Raw genomic sequence first — 12,987 nt, forward strand, 5'->3', positions numbered from 1 at the left:
AGCGCATAGGGTTACTCCTATACTTCAAAGATCTAGCAGTATGGAACATCATACGACCTCTACAGCAAGCTACCAATAATCATGGGAGGCTGACTGCATCAAATGCTCCGCGTTTCATGTCTGGATGTCTGAAGATCAATTCGCGACAGTCGCGTTGGCGACTATTAATTACTAATAGTTCCACGCGGACTCCGCTACGAATATTGTCTGGCTCACCCATCTGCACAGAATGGCTGCTTGCTCAGATGGTTCTGTATGCAGCAAACCAACCCGCGCATTTCATAGTTTTCGAAGACTATTGAAGTTTGACGGATCAAGGCCGAAATATCAGCGCCAGGCGCTGCAAATTCGATCTTATTTCATTTCATAGAGCAAGTGCATAGGGCTTCATTGCCTAGCAAAATTCAAAACTCAAGATGTGTGCACAACTCCAAATAAACGCCGCATGACCGTGAGAACCGACACCGTTGCGCAAGGCTGAATGAGTCTCGTCCGCTAGATCCGTTTGATGACTGGGCCACTAACCACCCTTCCAGTACCCTGGTGATCAATTTGTGTAGCGAACGCGGGTGAACAAGAAAATCAACCTCTACAGGTCGCCGAATGTGTTCTCTCCGGAATACCTAGTATCCACCGAGTTAGTAAGAGCTCTTCATCTTCATCCAGCGCGGGTCGATGGTTTGTGGAATGGGGAAAGGGGAAAGGGGAAAGGGAAAAGGGGGCATTCATACGTGATGTACAAGAAGCCATCTTCGTCCTTGTGCTCTTCGTAGATGCTGCTCATCAGGGCGGCAGTCGGGGGGAGGACCTCGTCAACGAAGATGAAGATCGCTTTCTCGGGGGACAACTTGATGCGCTTGCGGATCACGTAGACGAACTGGCCGACAGTGAGGTCGGCGGGAACCAGGTACTTCTTCTTGTCGATCGTGGCGATGTCGGACTTCTCAACCTTCTCGCAGATGACCTGTATGATGATTCCGTTAGCTACCGAACAAGCGGTGAGAGAGGGAGGTTGTGATCTCGCGAGGCCGGGGGCAAAATGGCTTCACTCGAGATTATCGAAGATCCCAAAGTAATACTTACCGGGATGCGGTCGGCGTATTTCTGGCGAATCCGCTCGGCCTCGGCCTTGCGCTTCTCGAAGGGGTGCTCGTCCTTGAACTTGGATCGCATGGTTGATAAGCTGATAGGTAAAAGCGGGTCTGGTGGGGTGGAAGCTCAAGAGAGCCGAAGCAGAGGGAGATGTGGGAGCAGAAACGGATGGGAACCGCTGGCGTTGATGGAAGGGGAAATCGGGGGATCGATGAGGATGAGAGGAGAGAGAGGGGGTTCGACTCTCGATGACAAAAGGCAACCCCCGCTGACGTTACCGTAAGAATACCATCACATGGGGCTGTGAGGCGGTGAGTCAGGCGCCGGCATCACGTGGCTGGGGTCATTTGCGCCGTCACGATTTCACTTAGGTAAATTGAATAGCGAGTTTGAGTCGTGGGATATTGAAGCTGAAATGATCTCGCATCGAGCGGATTATTTTGGTGTCCACAGAGTGAGTCATCTTCATATGTACTTCCTGGATCGCACCTTGGGGTCCATTCACGAAATTCCGACCCCCACATACATGATACTATCAGTGGAGTAGATCGGAGCTTCTGGATATACACTATCTTGGCTATAGACTTACAAAAAAAAACCAGATGTTCAGATACATGAGACTGATTCGAATATGTCCCGTTGTCTCTCAACGAAAGGCACCTCCTACTCTGTTGCCCGTTAGAAGTGTACCGCGACCAAAACGGCCTAGCGTGATGTTGACAGCGAGACCGCCATCTCCAAGTTGAGCCCAACAAGGGCATCACCATTTGCTCCATCCTGGATGTCAATCCTCCAGATAGACCGCTTCTTCACTGGAGATATGCTTGTATCATTATACCAGCACCAGTCTGCACCCCTATCACAATATGACCTTACAACTGCAGCTCCGGCACTCACTGGTCATAGGTGCTTATCTCATCCCGGCAAACAAGTCAAACAGGCAACACCTAGTGGCCATGTCGATTGCCTGATGTCGTACGAGATCCGAGTTCCCTGATCTTCACGAGTGTTCTTAAGAGGGACCGGTGGGAACCTCATCACAGAAACTGCGCGCCGGCATTCAAATCTCAGGCGATTCTCCTAACCTACAATCCAATTGCGCCTCAGTTAAATCTTGACTCGGTCGCGTGAAGATCCTCGGTTCTCCGTCGGCGAAAATGGCCTCGCGATCTTTCATGCCTCTTCGGAGGTGTTTGGCCCAGCTCTCCGCGTCGAATATTCGTCCGGTCGGTCGTCGGGCGGGTGCTTCTCTGCGTGGCTACGCGACGGAGCAGGGCTCGCGTCAGAAGCAGCAGTTTACCGTCTGGAGGCCTTATTTGCGACTTGCCGTCGGCATTCCATTCATCGGCGCAATCATTTACTCCATGGTCAGTCGAACGCTATGTCCTCACCGGCAGCTCCCTCGCATATTAATCCCACTAGGCCACCGGCGAAATCACCGAACTCGACTCCCCTTCGATTGTTGAGCTGGATGAGGCCATCAAAAAGTCCTCCGATATTAATGAGTCCTCGCCCATGCGCCTGCGAATGGAGAAACTCATCAAGGAGCACCAGCAGAATATTATCGAGGAACTGGGCAGGATAGATGGGAAGGAGTTCAAGACGGATACTTGGTCGCGCCCCAATGGCGGCGGCGGCATTTCCTGCGTCCTGCAAGACGGAAATGTTTTTGAGAAGGCTGGTGTCAACGTTTCCGTGGTTTACGGCGAGCTGCCGCGTCCGGCTATCGAGAAGATGCGCGCTGATCACAAGTCCTTCGTGGGCTCCGACGTGGAGTCGCTCAGTTTCTTCGCTGCGGGCCTTTCGCTGGTCCTGCACCCGCACAACCCCATGGCCCCGACCGTGCACTTGAACTACCGGTACTTCGAAACCTCCGACCCCAAGGATCCAATCAACGGCGACAAGAACTGGTGGTTCGGTGGTGGTACCGATTTAACCCCCACTTATCTTTTCCCCGAGGATGCTCAGCACTTCCATAAGACTATCAAGGATACGTGTGATCGACATGACGCGACCTACTACCCCAAGTTCAAGGCTTGGTGCGATAAATACTTTTACCTGCCTCACCGCGGCGAATGCCGAGGTGTCGGTGGTATCTTCTTCGATGATCTCGACGCCAGTTTCCTCCAGGCTTCGAGTAGCTCCTCGTCAAATCCACAGGAGACCCTGTTCTCTTTTGTCTCCGACGGCCTAGCCTCGTTCTTGCCATCTTATGTGCCTATTATCGAAAAGCGAAAGGATATGTCCTATACCCCCGAACAGAAGCAGTGGCAGCAACTGCGCCGCGGTCGCTATGTGGAATTCAACCTCGTTTATGACCGTGGTACGAGCTTTGGTCTGCGCACCCCCAATGCTCGCATTGAAAGTATTCTCATGAGCCTTCCCCGCACTGCAAGCTGGGCTTACATGGATCCGGTCTCGGGCACGAGAACCGAAAGCATGCCTGTTGATGAGGAAGATCTGACCGAAGATAAGAAGAGCGAAAAGGAGATCATGGATGTGTTGAAGCACCCGAGACAGTGGGCCTAATTTCTCTGTCTTGAAGCCATCTACTATTGCGGATGCTGATCATCTCTTCTGATTTTGCCTGACCAAAATTTTTGCATACAAACCACCCACTGTACCATTGTGTCTGATTATGAAGGACTTGTTCATGTCTATGTACATTACCTGTATACTGTTGCGAATATACATTGTCTTCTAATGATTCTGCTTGGCCACACAAGTTGTGCTCCAGGCCCTATGTCAATGATACATAAACTTGCTGAAACTGCCAAGCGGTAAATCGTTGTAGAGGCCCTCCGAAAAGCAAATTGTACATGATATTGTCCTTAAACCCACAAATATTGGTATCAAGAACAGACAGACGCGTTCAACCTAGAAAGGCGAGGAGGGAAAAAAATGCAGGGGGATATGAACAGCGCGTAAATGACATGTATTCTATTTGCCAAACGCGTATAATTCAATTGCAAGGGAAGCGGCGATCTAGTGGGGATATCAACGAAAATCAACGAAATATAAGCGGCGAGTGCGAGCAAATTAAGTGTGTTGCCTGCAACATTTGAGCCTTACTGGCCAGCGACCGCACTTCGCTGTTTGGCTAGCCAGCCACGGAGATCCGCTGTGTTTGCTCCGTGTCGGAACCGAGAGACAGTCATGTTATTGTTTTGCCATCGGCTCTGGAGATGGTACCAGGCTGAGCTTACGAGGCTAAGTTCCCGGGCCTGGTCGTCGATGATCCTTTGGAGCTCAATCTGAGACATATGGTTAATATATGTGTGCAATATCACTTCAAATCATAGGACACTTACTTCGCGCTCCTTAGGGATACCATCGTCGAGATTCTCTTCATAGTTCTTCATGCGCTCGCGCAGAGACTTGATGAGCTCATTTTGCTGCTGGATGTACTGGATTGGTAGAGCAAATTAATAAATGGTTGAAAATACCACGACTGATCGAAACTTACCTCTGCCCGCTGAGCAAGACGCTCGACATTCTTTTCTAGCACACCCGCACACTGTTTCAGGAGCTCGAAGCTCGACTTTTGGGGCGTATCACCGCCCTCACTGTTGTGGGTCTCGAATTCACCCAAAAGCATTTGCATCTCAGTCATCACTTCTTGGTCCTCGGCGCTGATCTCGTTCTGCTTTCGCTCGAGCATTTTGCGCAGATCTTCTCGCTCGGCGCATACTTCACGGACCAATGTTTGACTGGCGTCCACTTCAGCCTCCAGGTGGTGCACATTCTGTGTCAGATTGTCCCATTCACCACGGAGCTTAGACAGCTCAGCCGAACTGTGCTCTTCCATTTCACGGAGCATATCTGCCTTCTCGTGATCGAGGAGACCAACTGTTTCGATGTCAGTATATTTGCACTAGGTAAGCTGTGGATGGGAGGAACTGACTCTGGGTTTGCGCATCTGATAATTCTTTCTTGGTAGTATCCAGGGTATCCTGAATCTCTGCAATCCTCTTCAGGTTGCTAGTATACGTTTCATACAACTTCCAGTAATCGTCGCTGATATTGTGGTTAGCAATAAACTTGAGAACAATTCGTGGGACGCGTACCTTTGCGTAGAGTTGGCACGCGCAAGTTGTACAGATGTATTGAAGCTTTCAGAGAATCCTTCCGAGTGCGACCCGAGCTGGGAACTGTTAGTATCGTTCTCGGTAGGTAGCACATGTAGGGCACATACAGTCGTAGAGGGTGGCTTTTCCAATTCCCGTTTCAACTCATCATTCTCCGATTTACTGTGGGTGGGGTTAGCGTCGAGTATCATGGATAACAGCGGGGGTATACTTACAGCTGCGATTCTCGCATTCCAATCGCCTCGAAATCCTTTTGGAGGGTCCCCTGCATTTTAGGGGTTTCAGAGCCCGGTGACGAGCTGCCCGGTAAGCCCTCTAGCTCACCGAGCCGTTCGCGAAGCTCACTGATCAGAGCATCATCTCTTTCGTGTTGCTCCTCTGCACTCTCTAGCCGCTCGGTAAGTGCGTGGTTGTTAAATTCCAGTTGCTTCTTGAGATTTTGAATCTCGTTGCACTCTTGCTCCAATTGCGGAAGAAGCTTGCGATACTCCTCCAGTTCCACATCCCGTTCAGATGTCCATCTCTGCTGGGAGTCCGACTCCTTCAATTGCTGTTGCAGATCCTTGATCTGATTCTTGAGGGTCGAGTTCTCTTTTTCAAAATCTTGGCTGGCCTGGAGCTTCTGGCGATATTTTTCGGCGGCGTTTGCTTTGCGCGCCAACTGATCACGGTCGGTCCGAAGCTCATCATAGTCATCCTGCAACTTTTGGAAACGCTGATTCTTGACCTTCAAGGACTCCACCGTCATGCGAAGACTGTCGATTTCATCCTGAGCGTTCGAAAGTTTTTCCTCTTGGGCTGCAATCAGGTCATCCTGCTGACGAGTCTTGCTCTCCAACGCCTTCGCATTGAACCCGAGGTCGCCCTTTCCCGATTTCAAGGTCACTAGGCGATCTTCGGTTGAGGCCAGGCGATTCTGAAGAGTGTCGTTGTTCTCTTGCAAGCGGGCCAGTCGGTCGTGCATATCACCGAGGTCCTTCTGCAACTCCTTTTTATCCTGCGTGAGACGGTCATTCTCCGCCAACACTTTCCCTACACGCTCCTCGAACTTGAGCTCGATGTCTACCGGGGGATCGGCCTTGGCCAGCTCTTCTTTGAGATCATCCACCCCATCGAGAGGTTCATGCTCGCCATCCTGCGCTTCCTGGATAATCTCCTTGAGAGCCTCTTGGGTTGGGGTGCTCAACTCCTGGAGTGTTTGTACGTACGTCGCGGCATTTGGCGAGTAGATGGCGGCGATCAAGAGGATTTTGAGCAGCTTGTTCGTTTCCTTTGCGGATGCCTTCTCCGCAATGGCTTCGAGATCGGGGGACGGGTCTAGGCCGGGCGGGATTGTGTCGTTGTTCTGGTGCCGAATGTAGCTGGATAGGAGTTTGTAGATATGCTTTAGGTTCTGCCATTTGGCGACCCAGTGCTCGCCGGGGTTGCGCTCGGGGATCTCGTCCAGGAAGTACTGCGGGTCAATGTCCTGGAGGATCTCCCAGAGAATGATGCCGTCCGTCAGGTCCTCCGTGGCCCGGAGTGTTTTGCCCAGGGAAAAGCTGTTGATCCATTCCAGTAAGGCCTGGGTCACGGCGTGTTCCGACGCCATGACTGAGTCTCAATACGTTTCGGAAAGGGACGGGTGCGGGTGCAGCATTCCCAAGACTGCAGAGGTGGGAGAGGTGGCCTTGGATAAGTTGCGGATCCACGCGCGGCGCGTTCGGCGCTCGGGCGGCCACGAGGAGGTCGCTAGCGGGAGATGATCGCGCCCTCCCCCCGAGTTCCTCCACTCACTCACTCACTTGCACTTCTACTGTATACTGTACAGAAACTACGCTACTATGCAAGTGTTTGATCAACGAGGATTGGTCACGAATGAGATAGCAGTACGCACGAGATATGACTCAAACTTAGTCGAGAAGCACGAAAACAAAATCCCCATAATACACCGAGAGATTGTAACTAGATACCTCAACCAAGTGGCTTTTGAAACAAGCCGTTGCCAATCCACTAAACTCCATTTACGCCCAAATCCCCTAATCTGATCCAATTGCATCAAAAGTTTCGTTTCGGAAGAGCGCGCCTCCGATTGGTTTGGATTGTTTGTATCATGGATGGCCGGTCCGCGACCGGCCCCCAGTCGTCATACGTTCACCCAGAACCTGCTGTGGTGAGATGTTCGAGAAATCCTTCAGGCATGAGTCGTGAGAGCTCGCTTGAATAATAGAGAGTGAGTAACCACTCTCTCTTTAGTTCCCGTTCGCGGAGACCACCTGATCTTCCTCGATAATAGGCTTGTACTCTTCGGATTGCGTCGATATGGTTTCAAGAGCAGTCGCCGGAGCCTCGGCAGCAAAGCCACTAGATAAAACGTTAGTTCTGGGGTTAATTAAGGCCATAGACTGAGATAGCCGTACTTGATCAGATCTGCGCAAGGAAAGAAACGTTAGTCTGATGTATGGTCACATGTCGAAGGTAAAGTGAGAGACTTACGGTATTCATGAGTAATGACGCCGCCCTGTCAATAGTCAGTCAGTTTGGGTCCATCAGAAATCCACAGATGAGATGCGCGGCGTACAGATGCCACCAGCGAGTCCTTCGCCTGGTCGATGACTCTGGCGGGTGTGCCCTTGGGGAACGTGACGATCACGGACTTGAGCGACTGGGCGGCCAGTGCCAGTGGAAGGAGGCCCAGGATGATGGTGTAGAGCAGCTTCATTGTAAACCAGTGGTTTCAGTTAGGAGAGGTGCAGGTGCAGGCGCAGATATAGATGGATGCAAGACGCAGGGAGCGGCGTTGCCTCCCCAAGTTCCCCGATGCGGCTGCGTCATCCGGGGTCAGGTGACCGCCAACAATCCCTTTCACTGCAACTTCACTTCGCGCCTCACTTCCTCAATCCGACCTCGCCCCTCACCACCGTTTCCCCCACCCCCCCTTAACTCGAGCGTTTCTTTCTCTTCTGCCTCGGCATTTGCATTTGTGGTTTTTCCGGACACAATATTGTCCCAGCCTTTCTTCCCGGCGTTACAACTCCCTCGGGAGATCATTGACGTGGAGGACAGTTCGTTGGACAGGTGCAGGATCAGGGTTTTGGAGGAAAGGCGCATCTGTTGTTTTTCCAAATCTCGCGAAAATAGCTAGCAAGCATTTACAAGTTCCGACTTTTCTCTCCCTCTCGTGTTGTTGCTTCTGCCGTGGGACGAAGCCTGCACTAAGAACGAGCATTCGGTGATAGTGAGCCGAGAACACAACCCTCAACTATACCTGCTGAAGAAGGGGGAAATAAAAAAGACCAGCAAAGAAGAGCAAAAAAAAAACAAACAAGATTCGCAAGGGAGGGGAAAAAAAAAAGAAAGAAAGAATCACAAGCAGACGCAGAAGAAACAACGAGCACGACAGAACGTGAATCGAGCGCGGGGGGGCGTTCACTGCGTAACCCGTCCACATAGAAAGGCTTGAGAAAAACCAGCGATCTCCCGTGCAGACTGATCTTCTCTTCTCACAGCACCCCTCTGCGTCTCTGTTGAACACCACGATTCACCCACCACCATGTCGGGCCTGCCGTCCGACGACCTCGTCGAGGACTACCGGGTCTCTCTGGAGGACCTGACGACCAACGATCGCTTCCAAATCAATAACCTGACCGTCATCGCGCGAGAGAACACAGAGCATGCCATGGCCATTTCACGAGAGCTGGAAAATCACATCAAAAAGGTAGGTCCTCGTGCCTACTAACCTCCTCCCCCCATTCTGATGTAAGCCGAGTCTCTGACTACCTCTGTAGACGCCTCCGCAGCAGAAGCTGCCAGCCCTGTATGTAGTCGATTCCATCGTGAAGAACGTTGGAACTCCCTACACACTCTTTCTGGGACGCAACATGTACCAGACGTTTATGAACGCCTACACCCTGGTTGATGGGCCGACCCGCCGCAAACTCGACGAGATGCTCAAGACTTGGAAGGAACCGGTGCCCGGTTCTCTCGACACTCGCCCCGTCTTCCCGCCCGAGGTCACCCGCAACATCGAGAGTGCGCTGATCAAAGCGCGCACGGCAGCCCTCGAGCGAGATCGGACCGTCAATCGTGGCCGTACTGGAGGAACCCCGACGGGCTGGAAGAACAGTCCAATTCCGCCGCAAGCCATGCCTCATCCGCCGCCGCAGCACCCTTACGGTGGACGGGCTTCCAATACATCGGTATGTTCCGCTCGTGATCCACGGCTTGCGCTGCATGCGCCGTCAGTTCTGTCTAACAGGGAATTCATGAGGCAGACCCCTCCTCAGGGCAACTCCCCCAATATGACTCTAGAATCTCTCCATCGAGACCTCAACGCCTTGGTTGAGGGAGCACGGGCAGCCTTCGCCCGTAGCCCGTTCGATATCTCATGCCAGCAACGCTTGCAGGCGCTACTGGATCTTCAGAGGATTCTCCAGCAACAACAGCTCCCCCCAGATCAGCTGAGGATTGTTCAGGATCAAGTCTCTTCGCTTGCCGCGACACAGCCAGGACCAGCACCCGCACCCATTGCTCAGAACTCCGTCCCCAGCGCCCCCGTGGCAACGCCTCCAGTGCCCGTGTCGACTCCGCCAACACAACCAACTCCCCAATCTTTCCAAAGCCTTTTCAACCCGGGCACCTTGGCCGACCTTATCAAAGCAACGGCCAATCCTCAGCAACCTACTCCGCCGCCACAGATTCCCAACCCTCTTACTCAAATGCCTCCAATGCCTCCGATGCCTCCCGCCAGCGGCACACCGCAGCCCGCTGAAAACCCTCTCATTCAAGCTCTTCGAATGCATGGGCTTTTACCCTCTGCATCTGCACCGCCAGCCATGATGTCCGCAGGCGGCACACCACGCGCGGGACCATTGCCATTCCTCATGCCCGGCCAACCGCATTCGACACCTCCAGCACCGACACCTCAACTGGCGTCTGCCTCCACGGTTCCCATGAACACCGCCTCCATGAAAATGTATGCTCGGTTCACCCCTCGAGCTATTCAATGGATCTAAACTAACGCTAGAAAATCAAGTCCTCGAATCGCTCTTGTCGCCTCTCTTTATGAGGCCAAGCCCAACCGATGTGGAACTTGTGGCCTGCGTTTCCTCGCCACCGCAGAAGGCCGAGAGAAGAAAGCCCGGCACCTGGATTGGCATTTCAAGACCAACCAGCGTATGGTCGACGCATCCAAGCGCGCACAGAACCGCAGCTGGTATGTCGATGAAAGGGTATGTCATCGATCTTTTCCTCTCTTTGCGATTTACATCACGCTGACGATATATACAGGACTGGATCAAGTCCCGCGAAGCTGGAGACGACACCGGCCCAACCGACACACAGGCCACGATCGAAGGAGAAACCGGTGTACCCGGCGATCCTGCCAAACAAGGACCCCCGAAGGCCTGGATTCGGGCACCGAACGACGCCAAGCTACGCAATACGCCCTGTCCCATCTGCCAGGAAATGTTTGAATCGACTTGGTCAGAGGATGTACAGGATTGGATCTGGCAAGATGCCATTCAGGTTGCCGCCCGCGTTTACCATGCCAGCTGCTATGCCGAGGTAACCAGGGATGGTCCTGCGCCGCGCAGTTCAACACCGCAGGCTCGAACTGGCACACCGGATTCGGTGCTGGGCAAGCGCAAGGCAGAAGGCAACGACTCTCCAGGGAATACCACGCGCGTTAAGATGGAACCCATGTGAGGATGCGCATGATATCCTTTGTAATTACCATAGCAATAAAGCAATTGCATACGGGGGGCAATACTACCTCAGCTTCTCCGGAACTCCATACCTCCATTCATAATAAAAACGTACAGTAGCACTACGGCATGATAGTAAACATCACAATATTAACTTGTGCTTTGAGAAGTTGGCTCTTGTCCTGATTTGAGGAGCCGCTCCAAATGGCACGCGATCCTACAACGTATGCATGTAAATTCGAGAATTGGCGACTGCCGTTCCTGTTCTCTCACTTTGGAGACCGGGTTGCGGGGATTAGACATTTGGTTCCGTAGGTAGAGAATCTCCCGGACATCCTTGCTACGCACAATCAATCCTTTCTCTTCCTTCGCGACCCTCATCGTCGTAACTGTGTTACGGCCCTGCTTCAGACTTTTCGTCACACCAGGACATGTGACTTATCTTGCCAATGATGAGAAAAAGGGTGTGTAGCAGTTGATCAAGTGCCAGGGGTAGGATCGCTAATGCAATTCAATGCCCTACACCCCAATCATTCCCTAAATCCACTGTGACCAGAGAAGGTGTGCTTATGTACATATGATATATAGAGGGGATCGGAAGGTTTGCTCAAGCCCGGTTCATCCAGAGCCTGGTCCCTCCGTTCCGTGTAACCCACTGGTCCTACAGAAATCAGTTTCACGCATTTTGATACAGAACCAAACGAATGCATGAACCGGGTCAAGACGATTTGGAATGATTGCTACGCAAAGGAATCTTCCAAAAATACGAATGTGTCTGGATATCATTGATTTGTCTCTAGTGGTTCCCGAAGTAAAAGTTTCTCCTTTCTTTTTCCAAAATCAAGTATTTGAACGAACTGCGACGAAAAAGTATATACTGCATCAGCTCAAAGTGCCGAATCCTAGGTCACGAACCAGTAATGGGCGATTGCAGTCCTTCTTTTACTCCGGTAACTCAAAAGGACTTTCGAATCTAATACTGTAGTCTTCCATCTTAATAATGCTTACATTATTTCAGGGAGCAGTGAGCATGTTCTTCTCCGTCGGCCGGTTGCCTGACCTCCCCGCTCTTTCCTCCTCGCACTTCGATCTCCCTTCTTCCTGCTCTCATTCCTAGATAGCACATCAATGCAAGACTCTTTCGTTCTCTTACCATCTCAGTTCACACAGTACGAGGGCTGGAAATCCCACTGTGTTGGGCTGTCAGTAATAGGAATCAAACCATTTTTGATTCTCAAATTCAAACAGACCCATTTTGAGGAGTTCTAAAGCAGTGTCTACTAGGTAGAGGCTTCCTGTGCCCAAAACTTACGCCCTTATGCCAAAGCTCTTGACTCGGTCGATGGCATCGCGGACATTCTCCGCCTTGTAAAATGAGGTTGAAGGCCAATTTTCCCTCCAGAGTTGGGTATAATCTTGTAGTCGCTCTCCTGTGATAGTGAAGTGATCATCATATTCAATTTGCCTGACAAAGACGACTCGCTGAACACCTGAAGTCAAAGAACTTCCTAAAGTGCGCATTTTTTGGGACCAGTCACGCGTTCGCAACATTGAAAATTGGCAAATACGAGGATCTGGGTAGAGCTGTAAATGAGTCAGTCAGATGTTGTACTCGCACTTTCATGGGTAGCATACTCAGTGTCAACAATCCGTTCATACCACTTCGCAACTACCTCCATGCTCGTCTCATTGTGTGTTCCGTCTAAGAACTATCTACAACCAGCGCGGTCCACAATTTCAAAGCGCCCAGGCCAATGGTATTCCTTGATACGGGCTTCAACATCCTGCTTGTCGAATGAGTGGCCTTTCAGTCGGAGAAACTCATAGGTGATTCGCGTAGCCAGTGCACAGTTTTGTCGCTGTTCAGTTGATAACTTCTCGGAGTTTTCATCAAATATGAAGCGGGACAAAGTGCCCCTAGCATTTCTGATGGACTGGAGCCGTACTTATCTCTCATTTGCCCGGTTTGCTAACTCCCTAATGCCGCTTCGGCTACTTGATCTTGGGAAACCGAAAGGCAGAGAAATTCCTCCTTCACGATCCCGCTTTTGTGCCAGGCAATGTTCTTGACAGACCCTCTCAAGTTATCGACGTGATCCATCCCAATCTTCGTGATAGCGGTA

The 12,987-nt window shown here is 51.6% G+C and overlaps 5 protein-coding genes across 5 annotated transcripts; 2 read left to right on the top strand and 3 right to left on the bottom strand.

Moving 5' to 3' along the window:
• Window positions 1–589: 589 nt before the first annotated feature.
• Window positions 590–1,173, bottom strand: N7532_009070 (autophagy-related protein 8; the record flags this gene model as incomplete). The annotated part of the gene is made up of 3 exons (XM_056621561.1): window positions 590–623; window positions 732–964; window positions 1,084–1,173. The coding sequence occupies 3 exons, from the start codon at window positions 1,171–1,173 to the stop codon at window positions 590–592; spliced, it is 357 nt and encodes a 118-aa protein (XP_056472367.1).
• Window positions 1,174–2,249: 1,076 nt separating this feature from the next.
• hem13 (coproporphyrinogen oxidase) lies at window positions 2,250–3,621 on the top strand (the record flags this gene model as incomplete). The annotated part of the gene is made up of 2 exons (XM_056621562.1): window positions 2,250–2,459; window positions 2,515–3,621. 2 exons carry the CDS (start codon window positions 2,250–2,252, stop codon window positions 3,619–3,621), a joined length of 1,317 nt encoding a protein of 438 aa, XP_056472368.1.
• A 539-nt stretch (window positions 3,622–4,160) lies between these two features.
• On the bottom strand, window positions 4,161–6,771 carry N7532_009072 (putative microtubule binding protein HOOK3; the record flags this gene model as incomplete). The annotated part of the gene is made up of 7 exons (XM_056621563.1): window positions 4,161–4,346; window positions 4,404–4,499; window positions 4,559–4,941; window positions 4,997–5,109; window positions 5,160–5,236; window positions 5,288–5,342; window positions 5,396–6,771. The coding sequence occupies 7 exons, from the start codon at window positions 6,769–6,771 to the stop codon at window positions 4,161–4,163; spliced, it is 2,286 nt and encodes a 761-aa protein (XP_056472369.1).
• A 640-nt stretch (window positions 6,772–7,411) lies between these two features.
• N7532_009073 (uncharacterized protein) lies at window positions 7,412–7,881 on the bottom strand (the record flags this gene model as incomplete). The annotated part of the gene is made up of 3 exons (XM_056621564.1): window positions 7,412–7,578; window positions 7,656–7,680; window positions 7,741–7,881. The coding sequence occupies 3 exons, from the start codon at window positions 7,879–7,881 to the stop codon at window positions 7,412–7,414; spliced, it is 333 nt and encodes a 110-aa protein (XP_056472370.1).
• Window positions 7,882–8,712: 831 nt separating this feature from the next.
• On the top strand, window positions 8,713–10,865 carry N7532_009074 (putative mRNA cleavage factor complex component Pcf11; the record flags this gene model as incomplete). Its single annotated transcript, XM_056621565.1, has 4 exons — window positions 8,713–8,877; window positions 8,948–10,134; window positions 10,195–10,390; window positions 10,449–10,865. The coding sequence occupies 4 exons, from the start codon at window positions 8,713–8,715 to the stop codon at window positions 10,863–10,865; spliced, it is 1,965 nt and encodes a 654-aa protein (XP_056472371.1).
• Window positions 10,866–12,987: the final 2,122 nt, after the last annotated feature.

The sequence above is a fragment of the Penicillium argentinense genome (genome assembly GCF_028826775.1).
Source record: "Penicillium argentinense strain IBT 30761 chromosome Unknown utg000009l_segment0_segment0, whole genome shotgun sequence".
In the NCBI taxonomy this organism is placed as follows: Eukaryota; Fungi; Ascomycota; class Eurotiomycetes; order Eurotiales; family Aspergillaceae; genus Penicillium; species Penicillium argentinense.